The sequence below is a fragment of the Garra rufa genome, chromosome 24 (assembly GCF_049309525.1).
Source record: "Garra rufa chromosome 24, GarRuf1.0, whole genome shotgun sequence".
NCBI lineage: Eukaryota > Metazoa > Chordata > Actinopteri > Cypriniformes > Cyprinidae > Garra > Garra rufa.
Genome location: NC_133384.1, coordinates 28460720 through 28479365, shown reverse-complemented (window position 1 = coordinate 28479365; position 18646 = coordinate 28460720). Strand labels below are relative to the sequence as shown.

Sequence of the window (18646 nt, the reverse complement as noted above, 5' to 3'; positions counted from 1 at the left end):
CCAGCAGTGTGTCAGAGGAGACAGAGTCAGACTCAAGCTGTTCCTCCAGGAGCCTGCTTCATCCCTCCTTTAATTACACTCTATTGATCAAACACAGATGGAGGGGGGAATGAGGGATGAAGTGAAAGAAAGAAAGAAAAAGAAAGACATGGAAGGACAGGGAGAAAGAATAGTTGTGTGTAGTTTTTAGACTGAGAGCGAGAGAAAGAGACTATTACTAGTGCTGCAGTATCTAGTATGTATATAGTGCACAGTGTGCAAATTTTGTGACCTACTATATTTGCCAAAATGCTTACTACATGGAATAATGTATGTCAATATGCAATGCTTAAAATTCAGTTTTCAGTGTGATGGATGAACCAGAAGTAAATTTAAACTGAGTGACAAAAACATTAACCCTTCATTTTTCTTTTTTAACTGTTTCTCACACAAACAAGACACTGCTCCAATGTATTTATAATGCTAGACAGTAATCTACTCATCCAAAATGTACATACAGTTCAAGTCAAAAGTTTACATACACCTTGCAGAATCTGCAAAATGTTAACTGTTTTTTACCAAAATAAGAGGAATCATACAAAATGCTTGTTATTTTTAATGCAGTAATGACCTGAATAAGATGTCTGGTCCACAAGAAAAAATAATAGTATTTATCAAAATTACCCCGTTCAAAAGTTTACATACGCTTGATTCTTAATGCTGCGTTCTTACCTGAATGATCCACAGCTGTGTTTTTTTGTTTAGTGATAGTTGTTCATGAGTTCCTTGTTTGTCCTGAACAGTTAAACTATCTGCTGTTCTTCAGAAAAATTCTTAAGGTCCCACAAATTCTTTGGTTTTTCAGCATTTTTCTGTATTTGTACCCTTTCCAACAATGACTGTATGATTTTGAGATCCATCTTTTTACACCAAGGACTACTAAGGGGCTCATATGCAAATATTACAGAAGGTTCAAATGCTCACTGATGCTTAAGAAGGAAACACGATGCATTAAGATTCACTGGGGGTGAAAACTTTTGAATTTGAAGATCAGGGTAAATTTGACTTATTTTGTCTTCTGGGAAACATGTAAATATCTTCTGTAGCTTCTAAAAAGCAATACTAAATGGAAAAAAAAAAGATACATAGGCAAAATAAGAAAAATGTACACATCTTCATTCTGTTCAAAAGTTTTCACCCACCAGCTTTTAATGCATCGTTTTTCCTTTTGGAGCATCAGTGAGTGTTTGGACCTTCTGTAATAGTTGCATATGAGTCCCTCAGTGGTCTTCAGTGTGAAAAGATCAATCTCAAAATCATACAGTCATTGTTGGAAAGGGTTCAAATACACAAAAATGCTGAAAAACCAAAAAATCTGTGGGACCTGAAAGATTTTCTGAAGAACAGCGGGACAAACAATAGACTGAACAACTATCACAAAAAAAAAGTGTATGTAAACATTCAACTATTATTTTCTCTTGTGGACTAGGCCTATATGTAAATGTCTTTTATGTGGAATATCTATTTCAGTTCAGTACTAAATAAAAAATAACATGCAATTTTTATGATCCCTCTTATTATTTTGCTAAAATAATAAACATTTTGCAAATTCCGCAAGGCGTATGTAAACTTTTGATTTCAACTGCACTTGACCCTCATAACAAAATATGTATTAAATCAGTATTAATAATTATGGTATCTTCATACAACAGTACTGTGTGACACTGGACTAAAGTGTGCATTCTCCCCTTTTCTTTCATTTTGCTGACCTACTTAGCTCTCCATTCTAGGGCTGCATCTTGGCTCCTTTGTTTCACACCGATATAGACTCAATCTCTTCTGAGATCAGGAATTCCTGTGCTTGGGGTCATCTTCCTCCTGCCAGACTCTAGTGGCTCGTGCACCGTGAGGCGGAAACACATTTCAGGGGATAAAGGAGCGTATGCCTCCTGTGAGCATGTGGAGGGAGATGAATCATGATTCTCCATGACAGGGAGGCTCGGAGAAAAGCCCACAACACCGAGCATGCTGCTGAACTCTGGATTACCTTTTTAGAAACAAGCCGACAAGTCACTGCTCTCATAAATATCCGCCAGAGATGACACATACCGATCATCACTGCGCACCATTAATGAGAACACAGCCTTGAGGGAAGTTTAAAATTTACAGCCTTCTGTGATCAACTGTCATCTTCACCCAGTAACTGGTTTAGAAACATTCACACACTCAACACATGCCATTGTACACTCAGATGTGAAGTTTGCTGTAGATAAGACTTTCTTTGCCTTCTTGCTGCAGTTTGAATCTCCTATAATAAAACAATGCATTTGCTAACTACTTACTAAATACTGTAGAATATCCTGTATTCTGCGTACTATTATGTTTTTTTTTTTTTTTAAATAAGTCTCTTCTGTTCACCAAGCCTGCATTTATTTGATCCAAATACAGCAAAGCAGTAATATTATGAAATATTTTTACTATTTAAAATAACTGCTTTCTATTTGAATATATTGTAAAATGTAATTTATTTCTGTGATCAAAGATACATTTTCTGAATCATTACTCCAGTCTTCAGTGTCACATGATCCTTTAGAAATCATTCTAATATTCCGATTTGCTGTTCAAAAAACATTTTTATTACTATTACTATTACTATTACTATACTGAATCTTTTTTTAGGATTCTTTGAAGAATAGAAAGATCCAAAGATCAGCATTTATCTGAAATAAAAAGCCTTTGTAACATGTACGATTCAGTATAGTATTTTTTGGAGAAAGAAATTATAAAAATGAATACTTTTATTTAGCAAGGATGCTGTAAATTGATCAAAAGTGATAATAAAGACATTTATAATGTTAAAAAAAGATTTTTATTTCGGATAAATGCTGTTGTTCTGAACTTTTTATTCATCAAAGAGACCTGAAAAAAATTCTTCTTAGCTGTTTTCAACATAATAATAATAATAAATGTTTTTGAGCAGCAAATCAGAATGTTAGAACGATTTCTGAAGGATCATGTGACTGGAGTAATGATGCTAAAAATCAGCTTTGAAGTCACAAGAATAAATTATATTTTAAAACATATTCAAATAGAAAACAGTTATTTTAAATAGTAAAAATATTTCAAAATTGTACAGTTTTTGATGTACTTTGGATCAAATAAATGCAGGCTTGGTGAGCAGAAGAGACTTCTTTTAAAAACATTAAAAATCTTACTGTTAAAAAACTTTTGACTGAAAGTGTACAATAAAATGAAATGACAGAAAGGTTCACCTACATTAGATACTTAAAATAGGCTTTCTTTGAATTAATTAGCATCTTTATGATTGACCTCAGACACTAATAAGATAGACAGGCAGGGACAGATGCTGAACTTAATCTCATCTTCTTGTTAAGACTGAAAGAAATGAACATGTAAAGGTGAGATGAGATGGAGGCGGGTATGGCCCCTGATACGTGTATAATTAGAGAATGAACTCCTGTTTATAGCCTGGGTGTCAGAACAGTGAATTTCACAGTCTTGAGATTGATCACAGGGTGTCAAATTAGAAAGTATATTTCAGAACACTGCAAAAAATCCTGACTATGCAAGAGTTTGTAAAATATGAAGAATAATCTAAAACAGCTTTCAAATTTCAGTAAGGTTCACATTCGGGAAAACACACAGTTAATGAGAAAACAATAGTTTTTGCTTGATTCCCAAAGTACAAATTTGCACTTAGACTAACTCTTCATGTATTGTTAAAAATAATTGTAAGACCAATACACTGTAGTTTCTTCTAGCTGTTTAAATAAATCAAGGCTATGCATAAAATATGCCCCCTAAAAATATAAAGTCAAGTACACCTACCATGCCTCCCAGTACACAGAAGTACGGAATGAGAAACGGGTTGTTAGAAAAAAGAAAAGAGCCGTTGGCAATCCCCAAACAAAATTTGACTGCAACTGAGTTAAATGTCTTACCTGCCATGTACTTTAATGTCAGAGATGGCGTAGAAGTATCTGGAAAGGTTGTTCTCATCCACCATTGTGGCACCCGTGGCAGGCCTGAGCAGACGTATGCGCAGATCAGTAATGGTGAAAAAGTCTCTCAGGTTTTTGGTGGTGTCCAGTTGTCCATAAAGCGAGGCCATATTGTGCAGCTTGGGCCCGGCGAACAGTGCGAAGCGGTCTTTGATTTCGAAACGTACAGTCTTGTCGTTCTTCCACACGTAGCCTCTAGAATATTCCTCGGTGCAGATAATGTCCAGCAATGTGTGCTGGGTAATGTCCCTCACCGTTTTGGGCTCCATAGTGAAAGCGTCAAGGCAGTCGGTAGCGTAGAACTGGTAGGGCTGCCAGCTACGTCCATAGTCCAGAGACTTCTCCAAAACCATCTGCTCCGGCCGACCCGACTCAAAAGTGATGACAATATCATCGGTCAACTCAATGGTTTTGTTCCATGACAGAGTTATGTTGACTGCCAGAGCTTTAGGGTACTTCTTCCAGGAGGTGGACTGCCAGAAGGTGGTGGGGTTGCGGCCCTCAAAGTCGAACATGAGCTCAGGGGGGTGGGCCAACTCGTCTGTGGCTGCGTCACACTCGTTGTTGCACATATAGGGGTTTTCCTACAAGATAAAGAAGACGACATTTAAATGAGAATTTATAAAACACATGTGTGCACATACAGTGAGGAAAAAATTATTTGATCCCCTGCTGATTTTGTACGTTTGCCTTCTGACAGTAAAATAATCAGTCTATAATTTTAATGGTTTATTTGACCAGTGAGAAACAGAATAACAAAAAGAAAAAAAAAATCCAGAAAAATGCATTTCAAAAAAGATATTCATTGGTTTGCATTTTAACAAATGAAATAAGTATTTGACCCCTTCGCAAAACCCTTGCTGGCAATCACAGAGGTCAGAAGTTTCTTGCAGTTGGCCACCAGGTTTGCACACATCTCAAGAGGGATTTTGTCCCACTCCTCTTGCAGATCCTTTCCAAGTCACTAAGGTTTCGAGGCTGATGTTTGACAACGCAAACCTTTAGATTTTTTATGAGATTAAGGTCTGGAGTCTGGCTAGGCCACTCCAGGACCTTAATGTGCTTCTTCTTGAGCCACTCCTTTATTGCCTTGGCCGTGTGTTTTGGGTCATTGTCATGCTGAAATACCCATGTTTGACAGTGGGGATGATGTTCTTGAAGTCATAGGCAGCATTCCTCCTCCTCCAAACACGGCGAGTTCAGTTGATGCCAAAAAGCTTGAATTTGGTCTCATTTGACCACAACACTTTCACCCAGTTCTCCACTGAATCATTCAGATGTTCGTTAGCAAACTTCAGATGGGCCTGTACATGCGGCTTTCTTGAGCAGGGGAACCTTGCAGGCGCTGCAGGATTTCAGTCCTTCATGGCATAGTGTGTTACCAATTGTTTTCTTGGTGACTATGGTCCCAGCTGCCTTGAAATCATTGACAAGATCGTCCCGTGCAGTTCTGGGCTGATTCTTCATCGTTCTCATGATCATTGAAACTCCATGAGGTGAGATCTTACACGGAGCCCCAGACCGAATAAAATTGACAGTTATTTTTGTCTTCCATATGCGAATAATTGCATCAACTGTTGTCACCTTCTCCCCAAGCTGCTTGGCGATGGTTTTGTAGCCCATTAAGGCCTTGTGTAGGTCTAAAATCTTGTCCCTGACATCCTTGGACTGCTCTTTGGTCTTGGCCATGGTGGAGTGTTTGGAATCTGATTGATTTATTGCTTCTGTGAACAGGTGTCTTTTATACAGGTAACAAGCTGAGATTAGGAGCACTACCATCAACTGTTGTAACCTTCATACCAAGCTGCTTTGTGATGGTTTTGTAGCCCATTCCAGCTTTGTGTAGATCTACAATCTTGTCACTGACTTTCTTGGACAGCTCTTTGGTCTTGGTTATGGTGGAGAGTTTTGGAATCTGATTGATTCATTGCTTATGTGGACAGGTGTCTTTTATACAGGTAACAAACTGAGATTAGGAGCACTCCCTTTAATAGAGTGCTCCTAATCGTAACAAGTTACCTGTATAAAAGACAAAAATCTTACTGATTGATAGGGGATCAAATACTTATTTCACTCATTAAAATGCAAATCAATTTATAACTTTTTTTAAAATGCGTTTTTCTGGATTTTTTGTTGTTATTCTGTCTCTCACTGTTAAAATAAACCTAGCATTAAAATTATAGACTGATGATTAATTTGTCAGTGGGCAAATGTACAAAATCAGCAGGGGATCGAATAATTTTCCCTCACTGTAGTGGAGGCTAATCAAAAAAAGACTATTCATATTTCAAGGCACTGGCCTTGGTGGTACATGAGTGCTATTATGGATATGAAGCAGTGGTTGAATCTATTCTCCAGCTGTTGGCTAAATCCAGATATGGACTGGCCATTAAACGTCCATAGACTCATAGATCTTTTATAGAGCTTTAAAGTCAAGTTCCCTCATGCAGACAACCAGTAAAACCAGTCTTATTTAGCACATAATTTATGAGGAGATTATTCCCTGTTTTAAGTTACATCAATCCATGATAATAAAGAACAAGAGAATGAAATCTCTAAAGAGCTAAAAATGGACAGGGATTCATGTTAAAATGCTCATTAAAAAGACAAAAACATGAAGGTCAGACCGACAAATCTGAATAATACACTCTCCCCAAGTCATTCTTTTGCATAAAGGCTACCTTGTTCTGCACCTTGAGGTAAGGACACCCAAAGGTGCGTTTTTGTCAGCCACTTTTGGCAGGTGAAAATATACCACAGATCTGCAATTCAAAAAGAGTGCAGCTGCCACAGATGCTCTAATATCAACTGTCCTTCCTCACACTTTACTAATCAGCGTACTGGTATGTTCAGCTGTGCCACATGCTGGCGTGCACTAAGCAGGGGCTCGTGGGGCTGTTATATTGTCGGGTGGCAGTGGCGTCCTCCAGGAAATACCTCTCAAGAGAAACAAGCTCCAATTTATCTGAACAAGAAACACAGCAGCTGATTAAGTGGGAGATGTCTGTCTCTCTGCGGGAATCCGCAGGCCTGGACGCTGGGGAAGAGAACTGTGATAAAGGATAGGTGGAGAAAGGGACTGCCGAGAAGAAAATGAGCGACACAGTGGCAGAGAGGTACACGGCGATAAAAAAAAACAAAGTGCTTCTGTTAATAGGCTTTTCCTCTAGCCTTGTCCTCTCAGGCAATGTGACAACGAAGCCCTGACAACCATTTAACCTCTTAATTCTGACAAAGTGGCATTAATATGCTCTCCAGCCAGTCCTCTACAGCCATGCACATAAGCCTGGAGAATGATCAGACCCACCAGTGAGTCCACATGCCTCTCTCTAGACCATCCAGTCAAGAGGGCAGAGCTGTTCATTCATGCTGTTCTATCTCAGTGTGTGCAGGCACTAGCAATCCAATGAACTAACTGATGTCTGTAGCACTGTATATTTAGCTAGCAAGCATCAGTATCACTGTTGTTTATATCTGGATTGTATGATTAAGTGATTTAAACAAAGCCCTCCCCCAAAGAATTAAGCTAAATTAAGCTAAAAATGATGTTTGTGTTTTTAACGATAAATGATAACTCACATTGCACAGCTTGTCGAGGAGTGGTGTGCAATTACTTTTCCTTCTGGCAGACAATACAATTGGAAAACAAGCTGCATAGGCTTACACTGATGCCATATTTAAAGACTTGACGATGGGCAACCACCTACTGTAGCAAACACCCAGAATTCCCACAATGTATGCGGGAATGACACAATGTACACTAAAAATATAATAAGACACTAAAGGTCTACTTTTATTTTCTTTGGCTTCTAATCCTCTTTATTTGGACTAACAAGCGTCTCCAAACCACAACCTGTAAGTACGATTGATACAGTATGGTTACATTTTCAAGCCAGTGCTCAAATTATCTTTTTTTTGTACTAATATGTGATGTATACCTAGTGCAGCTTTAGGTTTCCATGTCAACCACAATATTACTGAATGATTTCTGACAATTTGCTATAAACTCACTATTTCCTCAGAATGTGTCAATTAATACAGACTATGAACAGTTTGCTTAATAATAAAGAATATAACATAAGACATATTTTGTGTTGTTTCATTAGTTAGTCACGTTAGCACTTGGCTTACGTATCCACCATTATTGTTTTGTTATGTGTTTACAGTTCAGCAGCTAAGCAATATGTGTTTATGTCTTTATTTTAAAGAACAGATGGAGCACTATATTATTGTTTTATGTAAAGGTGCATCAGGGTTGCCATGTTTTCACAACAAAATCCGCCTAATTGCGACTCAAAACTAGCCCAATTGCATTTTGAGGGGGGTCCCCTGTTAAAAATTGCATTCCGGGATGTAAAATACACACTTTTTGTCAGGGTTCCCCTGGTAAAATCACATTCCAGGGCTAAATATGACATTATTAGGGTTGCTTCAACCCACTGACATGAAAAACAACCGCAGACTTGGCAACACAGATGGTAGCACTCGCTAACCTGCTCAAGTACTCCTCTCTGTGCCAATCACAACAGGCTTGGCCAGCTGACCAATCAGAGCAGAGTAGGCTTATGGAAGGGAGGGGTTTACAGACATTACGCTCAAAGCTGGTTTGAACGAACTCTATGTATAATGTTTTCTGACCTTAGATGCATTTAAACCTGTTGTAGGGGACTCCAACACAATATTAGGACACTTAAAAATATATGACCTGCACTTTAAGGCTGGTTTTGAGTATCATTTGTATGAAGAAGATGTAATATATCACTTGTTGCTTTGGCTTGTTCTTTAGGACACTTTGTAAAAAAAATCAAAAGCAAGATCTAAAGCAAAGCCACTACAGAGGGAGAAAATTGTGCGAGAGGGAGACAGATTTCATAGTAATTGTAAAGAATCAGCCTAAGCTTTCAAACATTAAAGCTTCTCTACAGAAATCATATTTAAGGTCTACAATTTATTTTATTTATTTATTTTGCCACATACACACATAGCCCCACACTTCCTCACAAGCTTGAGTTATTTTCTTTCGTCCACAGGATAGTAATCTGTAGTGTTGCAGCTGCAAAAGTAAAGGCTGATGTGAGGAAATAGGTTGCACAGTAATGCCTTATAAAGATTAATTAGGTGTTTTTTTTTCCCCAGTCTCTGCAAACCTCCTATTTATCGAAGAGAGACATTACCTTTAAATGTAGCCCTTAAAAAGCAAAGTTTCCCTTTTTTCATGCCACTGAGAGCTTTATGTAAAGATTAACTCACATTAGAAAAACTGACATAGCTACCACATTGACAAAGATCAGTAATTACTAAAGATGTTTCTATTAATCCTAAACTGATCAGGACATCCAGGATACGTGGACCAGGGCTTAAATTTGACGGCTGAGCGCTGTTGGAAAAGCAGACAGCTTTTTGTGAATTGCTGGTAATGACAGTGTAAGGCTCCAAACCGTGTAAGGTTAATCCCATCCACAAAGAGCTTGATGAAGTCTGATGAACAAGAAAGAGGGCCAGAGACAGAAAGCGAGACGAGGGAAAGAAAAACAGAAAGAGAGTGCTGCACATGCGCTGGTTCTAATCCGAGCCTGTTGTCCCCATTAAATGTGTTCTGGGTAATTTCACACCAACAAACACGCACACAGTCGTCATGAATCACCACACACTTGCTTCCTAAACACAGCTGTCCTACAAACGCCGTTTGTCTGTTCAGCGCCCGGCTGAGCGTTTTTCTCACGGCTGATCACACATCGCTGTGGAATGAAGATGTATTATCAAAGCAATAATTTGTCTCACACAGAAGAGTGCAAATGAAAGCCATGTCAACTGCCTGCCTCTTCACAGATACAATCAAGAGTGTATCATATACTCTGTAATGACTGCCATTATTTCCCTGCTGATAATCTCACAAGACTAAAGGCACTTTCACATGACTCATGTCATCGTTCCCCAGTGCACTGAACTCTATGGAGCGTCAACGACTTTGCCACTGCCTGACATGGAGGGTATTGTAGCATGACTCTCAGAGATCAGACAGTATTAACTGACCCCGTTTGCCACTGACCATTTGAACCGCAGCCAGTGATTACAGGGGAATTCGCATGACTATGCATAGATACATAGACTTCGCATAAATATCAATAATTGAGAATGCCAATTCCTGAACTGCAATTCAAACTGAAAGGAAGTTGTTGTTTACAAAATTAGAATTGGTAGACAAATACTGAATATTGCTGTGACAAAGCCTTGCTTGAAAGTTTAAAAAAACCTGAAGTTTGAAGTTTGAAGGTTTACGGGCCTTGGTTTGTTCGATCCATTCATCTATCCATACAGCAATCCATTTTTTGTTTGTTTGTTCGTTCCATCCATCATTCGCTTGTTCATTTGTTTGTTCCATCCATCCATTGTTCATTTGTTTGTTTATTCCATCCATCCATCCATCCATCCATCCATCATTTGTTTGTTCCATCCATCTATCTGTTTGTCTATATATCATTCCATCCAACCATCTATTCATTCCATCTTTTATATCTTTCTGTTTTTTAATATATCGTATCATCCATCCATTCATCGTTCATTCTGTCCGTCCATCCATCCATCCATCCATCCATCCATCCATCCATCCATCCATCCATCCATCCATCCATCGTTCATTCGCTCCATCCATCCATACAGCAATCCATTTTTTGTTTGTTTGTTCGTTTTTTTGTATTCGTCATCCTTTCCTATCAAAATGCTTGCCACGGATCTGAAAACGCAGAAAATCGAACCTGATCCGAAGTTTTTAAAAATTTCTTTCTATCTTTCTGTTTGTCTATATATCATTGCATCCATCCACCTATTCCATCTTTCATATCTTTCTTTCCATCTTTCTGTTTCTGAATATATCGTATCATCCATTCAATCATTGTTCGTTCTGTCCGTTTATCCATCCATCGTTCATTCACTCCATCGATCCATCCATACATCGTTTGTTCATTTATTCCATCCATCCATCCATCCATCCATCCATCCGTTTGTTCATTTATTCCATCCATCCATCCATCCATCCATCCATCCATCCATCCATTCATCGTTTGTTCTTTCCATCCATCCATCCATCCATCCATTCATCGTTTGTTCTTTCCGTCTATCCATCCATCCATTGTTCATTCCTTCATTCTTTCATTCCATTTGTCCATCCATTTGTTCAAAATTAGTTTTAAGGTTATTGCACACTAAGCCTGAAATTTTCGTATGCGTTTTTTCGTTTTTCATATTCGTCATCCTTTCCTATCAAAATGGTTGCAACGAATGTGAAAACGCAGAAAATTGAACCTGATCCAATTTTTTTTGAGGTCGTATTTATTTGCAAAATTTTCGGACTCAGTGTACAATGACCTTTACTGTCATTCCAGTAGAGGGTTTGCACTTACGATTTGGTCAGTTACCAGGATGCACGGCCATACTGGTGATACTCTGATGTAAACAACAGCATGGATTGCACAGTTAAAGTGCTACTACATACATTGCTCTGCTAATTTATGCTGTCTAAACTACGGAAAAAACATGTGATAGCTGCTAAATCATATAGAGAAGGAAGGAAAGGGTACAATCTTTTGACAAACTGTTAATAGGTGGTAAAGCAGTATTCATTAAGAAATTAGCCTAATATTTTACCTACCTGACCGGAAATGATAAGAACAAACATAAATGTCAAGATTCTTGCCCTGGAAATCCTGGTTCAGTTTGGCCAACCACAAATGCCTTTTATTCCTCAAACAGTTTTTTGCACTCTTCTCCATGATTTGTTTTAATTTTATGCAGTCTGTAGTACTCCAAATGTTTTTTCCGGTCCGACCGATTAGTACAGCCAAAAAAAGACAATAATTGATAATTTTCAGCAGCAGTAATTAGCAAAACATGAAAGTTTAATTTGGTTCAGTTGCATTGTTTATGCTCAGTGCCGCCAAAATGGCCGACTGATGATGCGTCGTGAAAACACTCTATTCAAATTCCAGTTCAACTTTCTGTGAGTGTGGTCAGTTCATTTTAAGTTTCTATTCATTAAAGAGATGAAAATTCTGATGGGGTTCCAAAACCCTCATGTCGTTCCAAAGCTGTAAGACCTTTGTTCATCTTCAGAATACAAAATAAGATATTTCTGATTAAACCTGAGCAATGCAAGTGCCACGTCCAAGGCCCAGAAAAGTAGTAAGGACAAAAAACAGTCCATGTGCCATTAGTGGTTCAACCTTAATTTTATAAAGCTACGAGAATACTTTTTGTGAACAAAGAAAACAAAATAACAACTTCATTCAACACTTTCTTCTCACTTTCTTCTCTATGCAAGGTCAGAAAGCTCTCGGATTTCATCAAAAATGTATTAATTTGTGTTCCGAAGATTACATCCTGGTCTTACGGGCTTGGTACGTGATGTCATCTGCTGTACCTGTCATGTGGAGGTCAAAATGTTCCATAAAGCTTGTGTAAGAGATGCATTGAAGCCCTGTCACAAGTAAAAGGGCATCAACGTCATTACTGTCAAGACAATAGTCGTAGTTTAGGACCAATCTTGACCGAGCCAAATGAAAAATTATTATTCAGGTGGGAATTTCTGGTTGAGGGCAGAAGTGAATGAGATATGACTGTCCCACTGGCAGGCAAGGCTTCAGATTACCAGATCACCAATGTGACCGAGTATAAATTTACTGCGGCTGACAGCAGACTGTGATATATAGGACCAACCAATCAAACAAATCCTTTTGTGTGACAGATGTTTGTGACATGTAACCCAGATCACAGACTGCTGTCTCTGTATCTGTTTCTCTTTCTTTTCCCACTCGATGGTGCAAATATGTGCACACATCAATATGCATCACAACACAGCAAGCGTATTGTCTGTTCTATCACTCTCTTGCCATGCCTTTCACGTATTTGATTGTGGCTGTTTTGAGCTCTTCAGAAATGACAAATAGATCAATATCGTTTCATTGGAAATGAAATTACTATGCAGCGGCCACACTGAGATCAGTGCTCACGTTGTGAAATCTACTGTGTAATTGTCTCAGCTAAAGGAGAGCAGTGTGAAGAGCGATTTCTCCTCGATCGTTTCAAATGTTAATGTCTAATCTGTCAGAGGCCGCTTTGCCAGACCGCACGACAGGCTGAGGTCAGGCCATTTGCATATCTCTTTTCCTGGCGCTAACATGAAGTGATTTAAATCAAATATGTTCACATGACACGACATTAGCCACTAAATTACAAAGGAGCAAATTTGATTTTAAGAGCACGGCTTGCAGGTGTTACAAATAAACATGAGGGTCTGGGCATGTAATTTCCCTCGATCTCTTTTCTCTTTCTGTCTCTCCCTCCCTCCCCAGACTGCGGTTAAATCCATCACTTGTGCATAAATGAGACCTTGGTGGAGGGATAGATTTCTCCAAGGCCCTCGGTTTGATTGAAGCTCCGACTCCTTTTCAATCTGCCTCTGTGCTCTCACAAGCACCTTTGAGCTCGTCCTGCAGAACGGCCACAAACGCACTTGGGCTTCACCGCAATGCTGCTTGAATACAGGAAACAGATTACTGTGTGTAATAGACCCCAGGATAAATCCCACCAAGAATTACATTCACATTTTCAAACTAGAGGTCAGCGGGACGAGATAGCAGACAAAAAGCAAAGCCGGTTCAATCCCTGCCTAGCAAATGCATTGACACATAAACACTCTGCCTCAATTTAACATTAACACATATTCACACATAACAGCATTTTAAACAGGCCTGTTCCCACAGGTTTTAGTGAGAGTAATGGTTCTAATTCAAGAAGGAAATGAGGTGAGTGATGTGAGCTGATAAAATCTAGTTAGTGCTGCATGCATCACTACTATTATTACTCATACGCATTCTAACAAACCCCTAACCTTCAAAGGCAAGCAAGAAACTTTTACCCATAGTTTATCCACCATGTGTGCTACAAGCAAAAAATCACGAATCAATAAAATAATGTAGATGCTGATTTTCTGCATTATCGGCCCAGACAGGTGACTGAATGGTCAGTTTGCTGTTTCCAAGCCGGCCCGTTTCGATGTCACACTTAAAGGAACACTCCACTTTTTTTGGAAATAGGCTCATTCTCCAACTCCCCCCAACTTAATAAGTTGAGTTTTACCATTTTGAAATCCATTTAGCCGTTCTCCTGTTCTGGCGATATCACTTTTAGCATAGCTAAAGCATAGATCATTGAATTCTATGAGACCAATATAGCATCGCGTTCAAAATTGACCAACGAGTTTCAATATTTGTCCTATTTAAAACTTGACTCTTCTGTAGTTATATCGTGTACTAAGGCCGGCGGAAAATGTAAAGCTGTGATTTTTTTGGCCGATAAGATTATGAACTACACTCCCATTACGGCGTAATAGTCAAGGAAGTTTGTTGCCGTAATATGGACGCAGCGGGCACAGTAATATCACACAGCGCCTGAAATTAGTTCCCAGCTAGGTAACTTCCAATGTGTCCGGCTTTTTGAAATTGTGACCGAATTTCAGACGCTGCGTGATAATACTGCGGCTGTTGTTGCACATAAGGAAGAGAGTGGTGGCGCTGTTTCGAAAACAAGTGTAAACAAACACAGAAGAAGAGTACTCCGAGAGAAGAGAGGATGGACTCTTGTTATCATTGCATCTGAGAACAGATGGTTATTCTCACATGTTCTTAATTTATATTAATTCTACACTGAATTATGTGATCTGGAGGAGAACACTGTCCATTTTCTTCAACATGAGTGTTATATGAGTCAGAGCGTGTTCACTCTTTAGATATTCCGAATAAAAAAAAAAACGATTGAAACATAATTTTTCTACTGTTCTACACATGAAATATGAAAGCAAACAGACACATGATTATGTTAAATTATGTATATATGTGCTATATTTTCTGTTTTGTATGCAGCTTATGGTATTTTTATAACAATAAAGGATGTTTATGATAATAAGTAGTGTGGCGTTATTAAACTGCAGATAAAAATCAACTGCAGATCACAATCAGAAGTTATTACAAGAACTCAATGATGGTTTAAAGTATGCTTTAATCAAACACATTAACAATTATGTACATTTTCAAATGTGGCATGATGTTAATTTTACTTCTATTTATATTTTAAGATGTTTTCTTGTAAGCATTATAGATAGTTTGTGTTTCTGGCATAGAACCAAACGTTATTTATCTTAATGCTGTATACTGACACTGATTTTACGCAACAGTAGTTCAATAAACAAGAAGCTAAAATTAAGTGACTTCCATAGAAACATTATTGACTGTTTTTGCTCAATTTTGTTGAAAATAGTTCAAATCAAAGTAATGTTTTGTTACTGAACGAATCCACGTTTTCGAACAAATCAAATGACTCAATTATTCAGTAAACCTTTCATAAAGATAGTCACTTGCCTCGTTTCTGAATGAATCAGCCATTTGAATGAATCTGTTGGATGAAGGACTAAATGACTCACACATTTAAACAGTCATTTGCCGCCACCTACTGGTGGGTTGGTTTCATATTTAAATGCATCGTTGCATTTTCCCCAACATTTCTTATTTGTATGTTCAAAAATATTTAAAACATTGTTCTTCTAAAATTATTTTTGCATTTGCAATTTTGCAGTGTAAATGCATTTTTGGCAGCTCAACTTCATCAAGGACTAAATGACTCACACATTTAAACAGTCATTTGCCGCCACCTACTGGTGGGTTGGTTTCATATTTAAATGCATCGTTGCATTTTCCCCAACATTTCTTATTTGTATGTTCAAAAATATTTAAAACATTGTTCTTCTAAAATTATTTTTGCATTTGCAATTTTGCAGTGTAAATGCATTTTTGGCAGCTCAACTTCATCAAAGAGTCTGCGGAAATACATCTAATGCCACTTTAGGTTCTTTGTTTCCAGCAGTGAAAATAGAGTTTGCTGATACTGATCATTTGAATGGTAACAACTAGGGATGCACCGATATGTATCGGCCGATCACTTGCGCGTTTTGTCAGTAAAGCCGGTTCTGTAATCAGCGGTAAATGCCATCAAGTGCGTGATTTCACGTTGAGCCGTATATACTACACACAGCCGTTGTTCACTGACGAGCTGCGCACATTCACACTGATAATGAACATTGATTTGCGCAGCTCGTCGGTAAACAACGGCTGTGTGTAGTATATACGGCTCAACGTGAAATCACGCACCTGATGGCATTTACCGCTGATTACAGAACCGGCTTTACTGACAAAACGCGCAAGCATGATCGGCCGATTCGTATCGGTGCATCCCTAGTAACAACTCTACAGTTTCTTATTATTTTAACAGAATTAATTGAAACAATGTAAGAATTTAATGTGAAAGATGACACATTTAATAAGGTTGGGAAAAAAAATACTATTTATAAACCTAGTGAGAAATGACATCTGTTTTTGTTACATACAGCAACTCCTTTTCAGTTAATTGCTATTTCTACATTTTTCCAGTGACAGAGCACTTTAAGTGAGCAAACATCTGTAACTTAGTCCAGATTGGTGGAAATGTAATGTTTAATCATTTTTTATTATGTAAATCACGTTTTTGCGTTTTAAAAAAGTATAGATTAAGAATAGATCACACTTACAAAAAATCGGCCAAGAAAATTGCAATCGGTGCATCTCTAAAATAACGCAGCTTTGACTTTTTTGATGGATGATAAAATGACAAAAAAAGTAGGGATGCACCGATCTGAATCGGCCGATCATGCTTGCGCGTTTTGTCAGTAAAGCCGGTTCTGTAATCAGCGGTAAATGCCATCAGGTGCGTGATTTCACGTTGAGCCGTATATACTACACACAGCCGTTGTTTACCGGCGCAGCTCGTCAGTGAACAACGGCTGTATGTAGTATATACGGCTCAACGTGAAATCACGCACCTGATGGCATTTACCGCTGATTACAGAACCGGCTTTACTGACAAAACGCGCAAGTGATCGGCCGATACATATCGGTGCATCCCTAAAAAAAAGGTAGGAAGTAGGAAGTAGGAAGCTGAGACATCTACAAGAATATGATTGACTGATTGATAGGTAGACTATGAATGGATGGATGGATGGATGAAACAATTCCCAGAACACCTAGCAACACCTAAGCATCATGCCTGTGACAGGAGGCTTAACACAATCTGTTGAACACTGTTCTTCTGTGTATTATAAAAAAACGTCATAACATATAATTTTAGATAGTCTGGGTGACTTCCCTATGGACAGTGAGAAAGAAAAAAAAAATCACAATTCAAAAACACCACTTAAGAAGCTGTATTTTACAGATGGCTTCCAGTATGTCAAGGTGATTTCTTAAGGGATGAAAAGTGAACGGCTGCCTGCATTCTTACAAAATGGACTTAGTAAAGCATGTAAAGCACCGCGTGAGAGCCGAGCTTTGAAGATGAAGCCTCATTCTTACATCAGTTGTTTATCAAAAGCTCACCACGGCTGTAATTATTAATGGCTTTCTGCTGCCATTTAGCGTTTAGAGTGATTACATGTCAGATCTCGAGCTGATGTGTTGTGACAGCACAAATCTCTTCGGCTTGCAGTTGTGTCTGTTTGTTGTGCTGGGTCAGCATTGTCAGGGCCAGAGGTTCAAACTCTTTGATTGCTTGAAAATGTGTGTACGAATGAAGCCAGGACGAAGTTAGACGCTCCACCCATAATGTTCTGAGCAGTAATAAAGAGAACTTCAAGTGTAGTAATTATTTCCTCTTTTCAATGTCATAAAGAGTGTCCATATCTTTTCTTCATAAATAGACTCAGCCATTACATGCAGGGAAGCACACAAAGCTGATCTCATTAGACAATCACAAAAGATCAAAAATATCACACAAAGTTGTCTGATGACCTGCCTCACTCAGTTATTTCTTCTTTTGATCTGCCAGAACTAATCAGCAGTATTACTACAGAGCACAGAATCACCACACACACATTTCACTTACACGTGAAATTAAAAATATTTTTCACTTTAAACAAAAGTCTGACATACCAACCATACTTGTATGGCTTAATATAATGTAAGTGATGTCTCTTACTGAAATATGTAGTAGAAAGATTTATGTTATCTAAAAATTCCACATCGTTTTATACATATTTTGGACTATGTGGGCGCCATTATTGGTGATGTAAAATGGTTGCACTTGGTTGCTATTTTTACCGTCAACACAACTCGCAATAAATGATTAAAATACATTGACCATAGCTACTGAAAGAGCTTATTAGTGGCAATGGATATAACCTTAGGCTTAAATCAAATGCCGTACCATCGATTTCCCCCACAAGGAGTCTAAATGCCTCTAGACATCGAGTGAAATCCACAATAAGAAACTCCTTCAGTGACTGAGGCATCGTGACAACCGTTGGCATCTAGCATTTCTTGTCTCTGCCATTTGTAAGCTCTTTCAGTTGCTGCGGTCTACTAAAAGCCTCAAAGGCATCAGGGCTATAGTGGAGAGAACAAAAAAGCTGGTCTTTAGGAAGATTTATTCGTCTTTAAAGGCATCTTCGCATTCTTTTCTCCTCTTCTTATCGCTACTAAAGCAGTGAAGACTTACATCACTTCTCTTGTTGCTCTTCGACTAAAAAAATTACAACCAAAAGCCACACAATCAGTATTTATTTTCTG

General features: G+C 38.3%; 1 protein-coding gene across 5 annotated transcripts in view; it reads right to left on the bottom strand.

The window, feature by feature from the left end:
- The window catches only part of ntng1a (netrin g1a), a 118159-nt gene that overhangs the window by 56069 nt on the left and 43444 nt on the right, over nucleotides 1-18646 (bottom strand). For all 5 annotated transcript variants that reach the window (XM_073830859.1, XM_073830858.1, XM_073830860.1 and 2 more), the window contains exon 3: nucleotides 3942-4585. In XM_073830859.1, the coding sequence (XP_073686960.1) occupies nucleotides 3942-4585 (644 nt within the window). The remainder of the gene's footprint in view (nucleotides 1-3941; nucleotides 4586-18646) is intronic.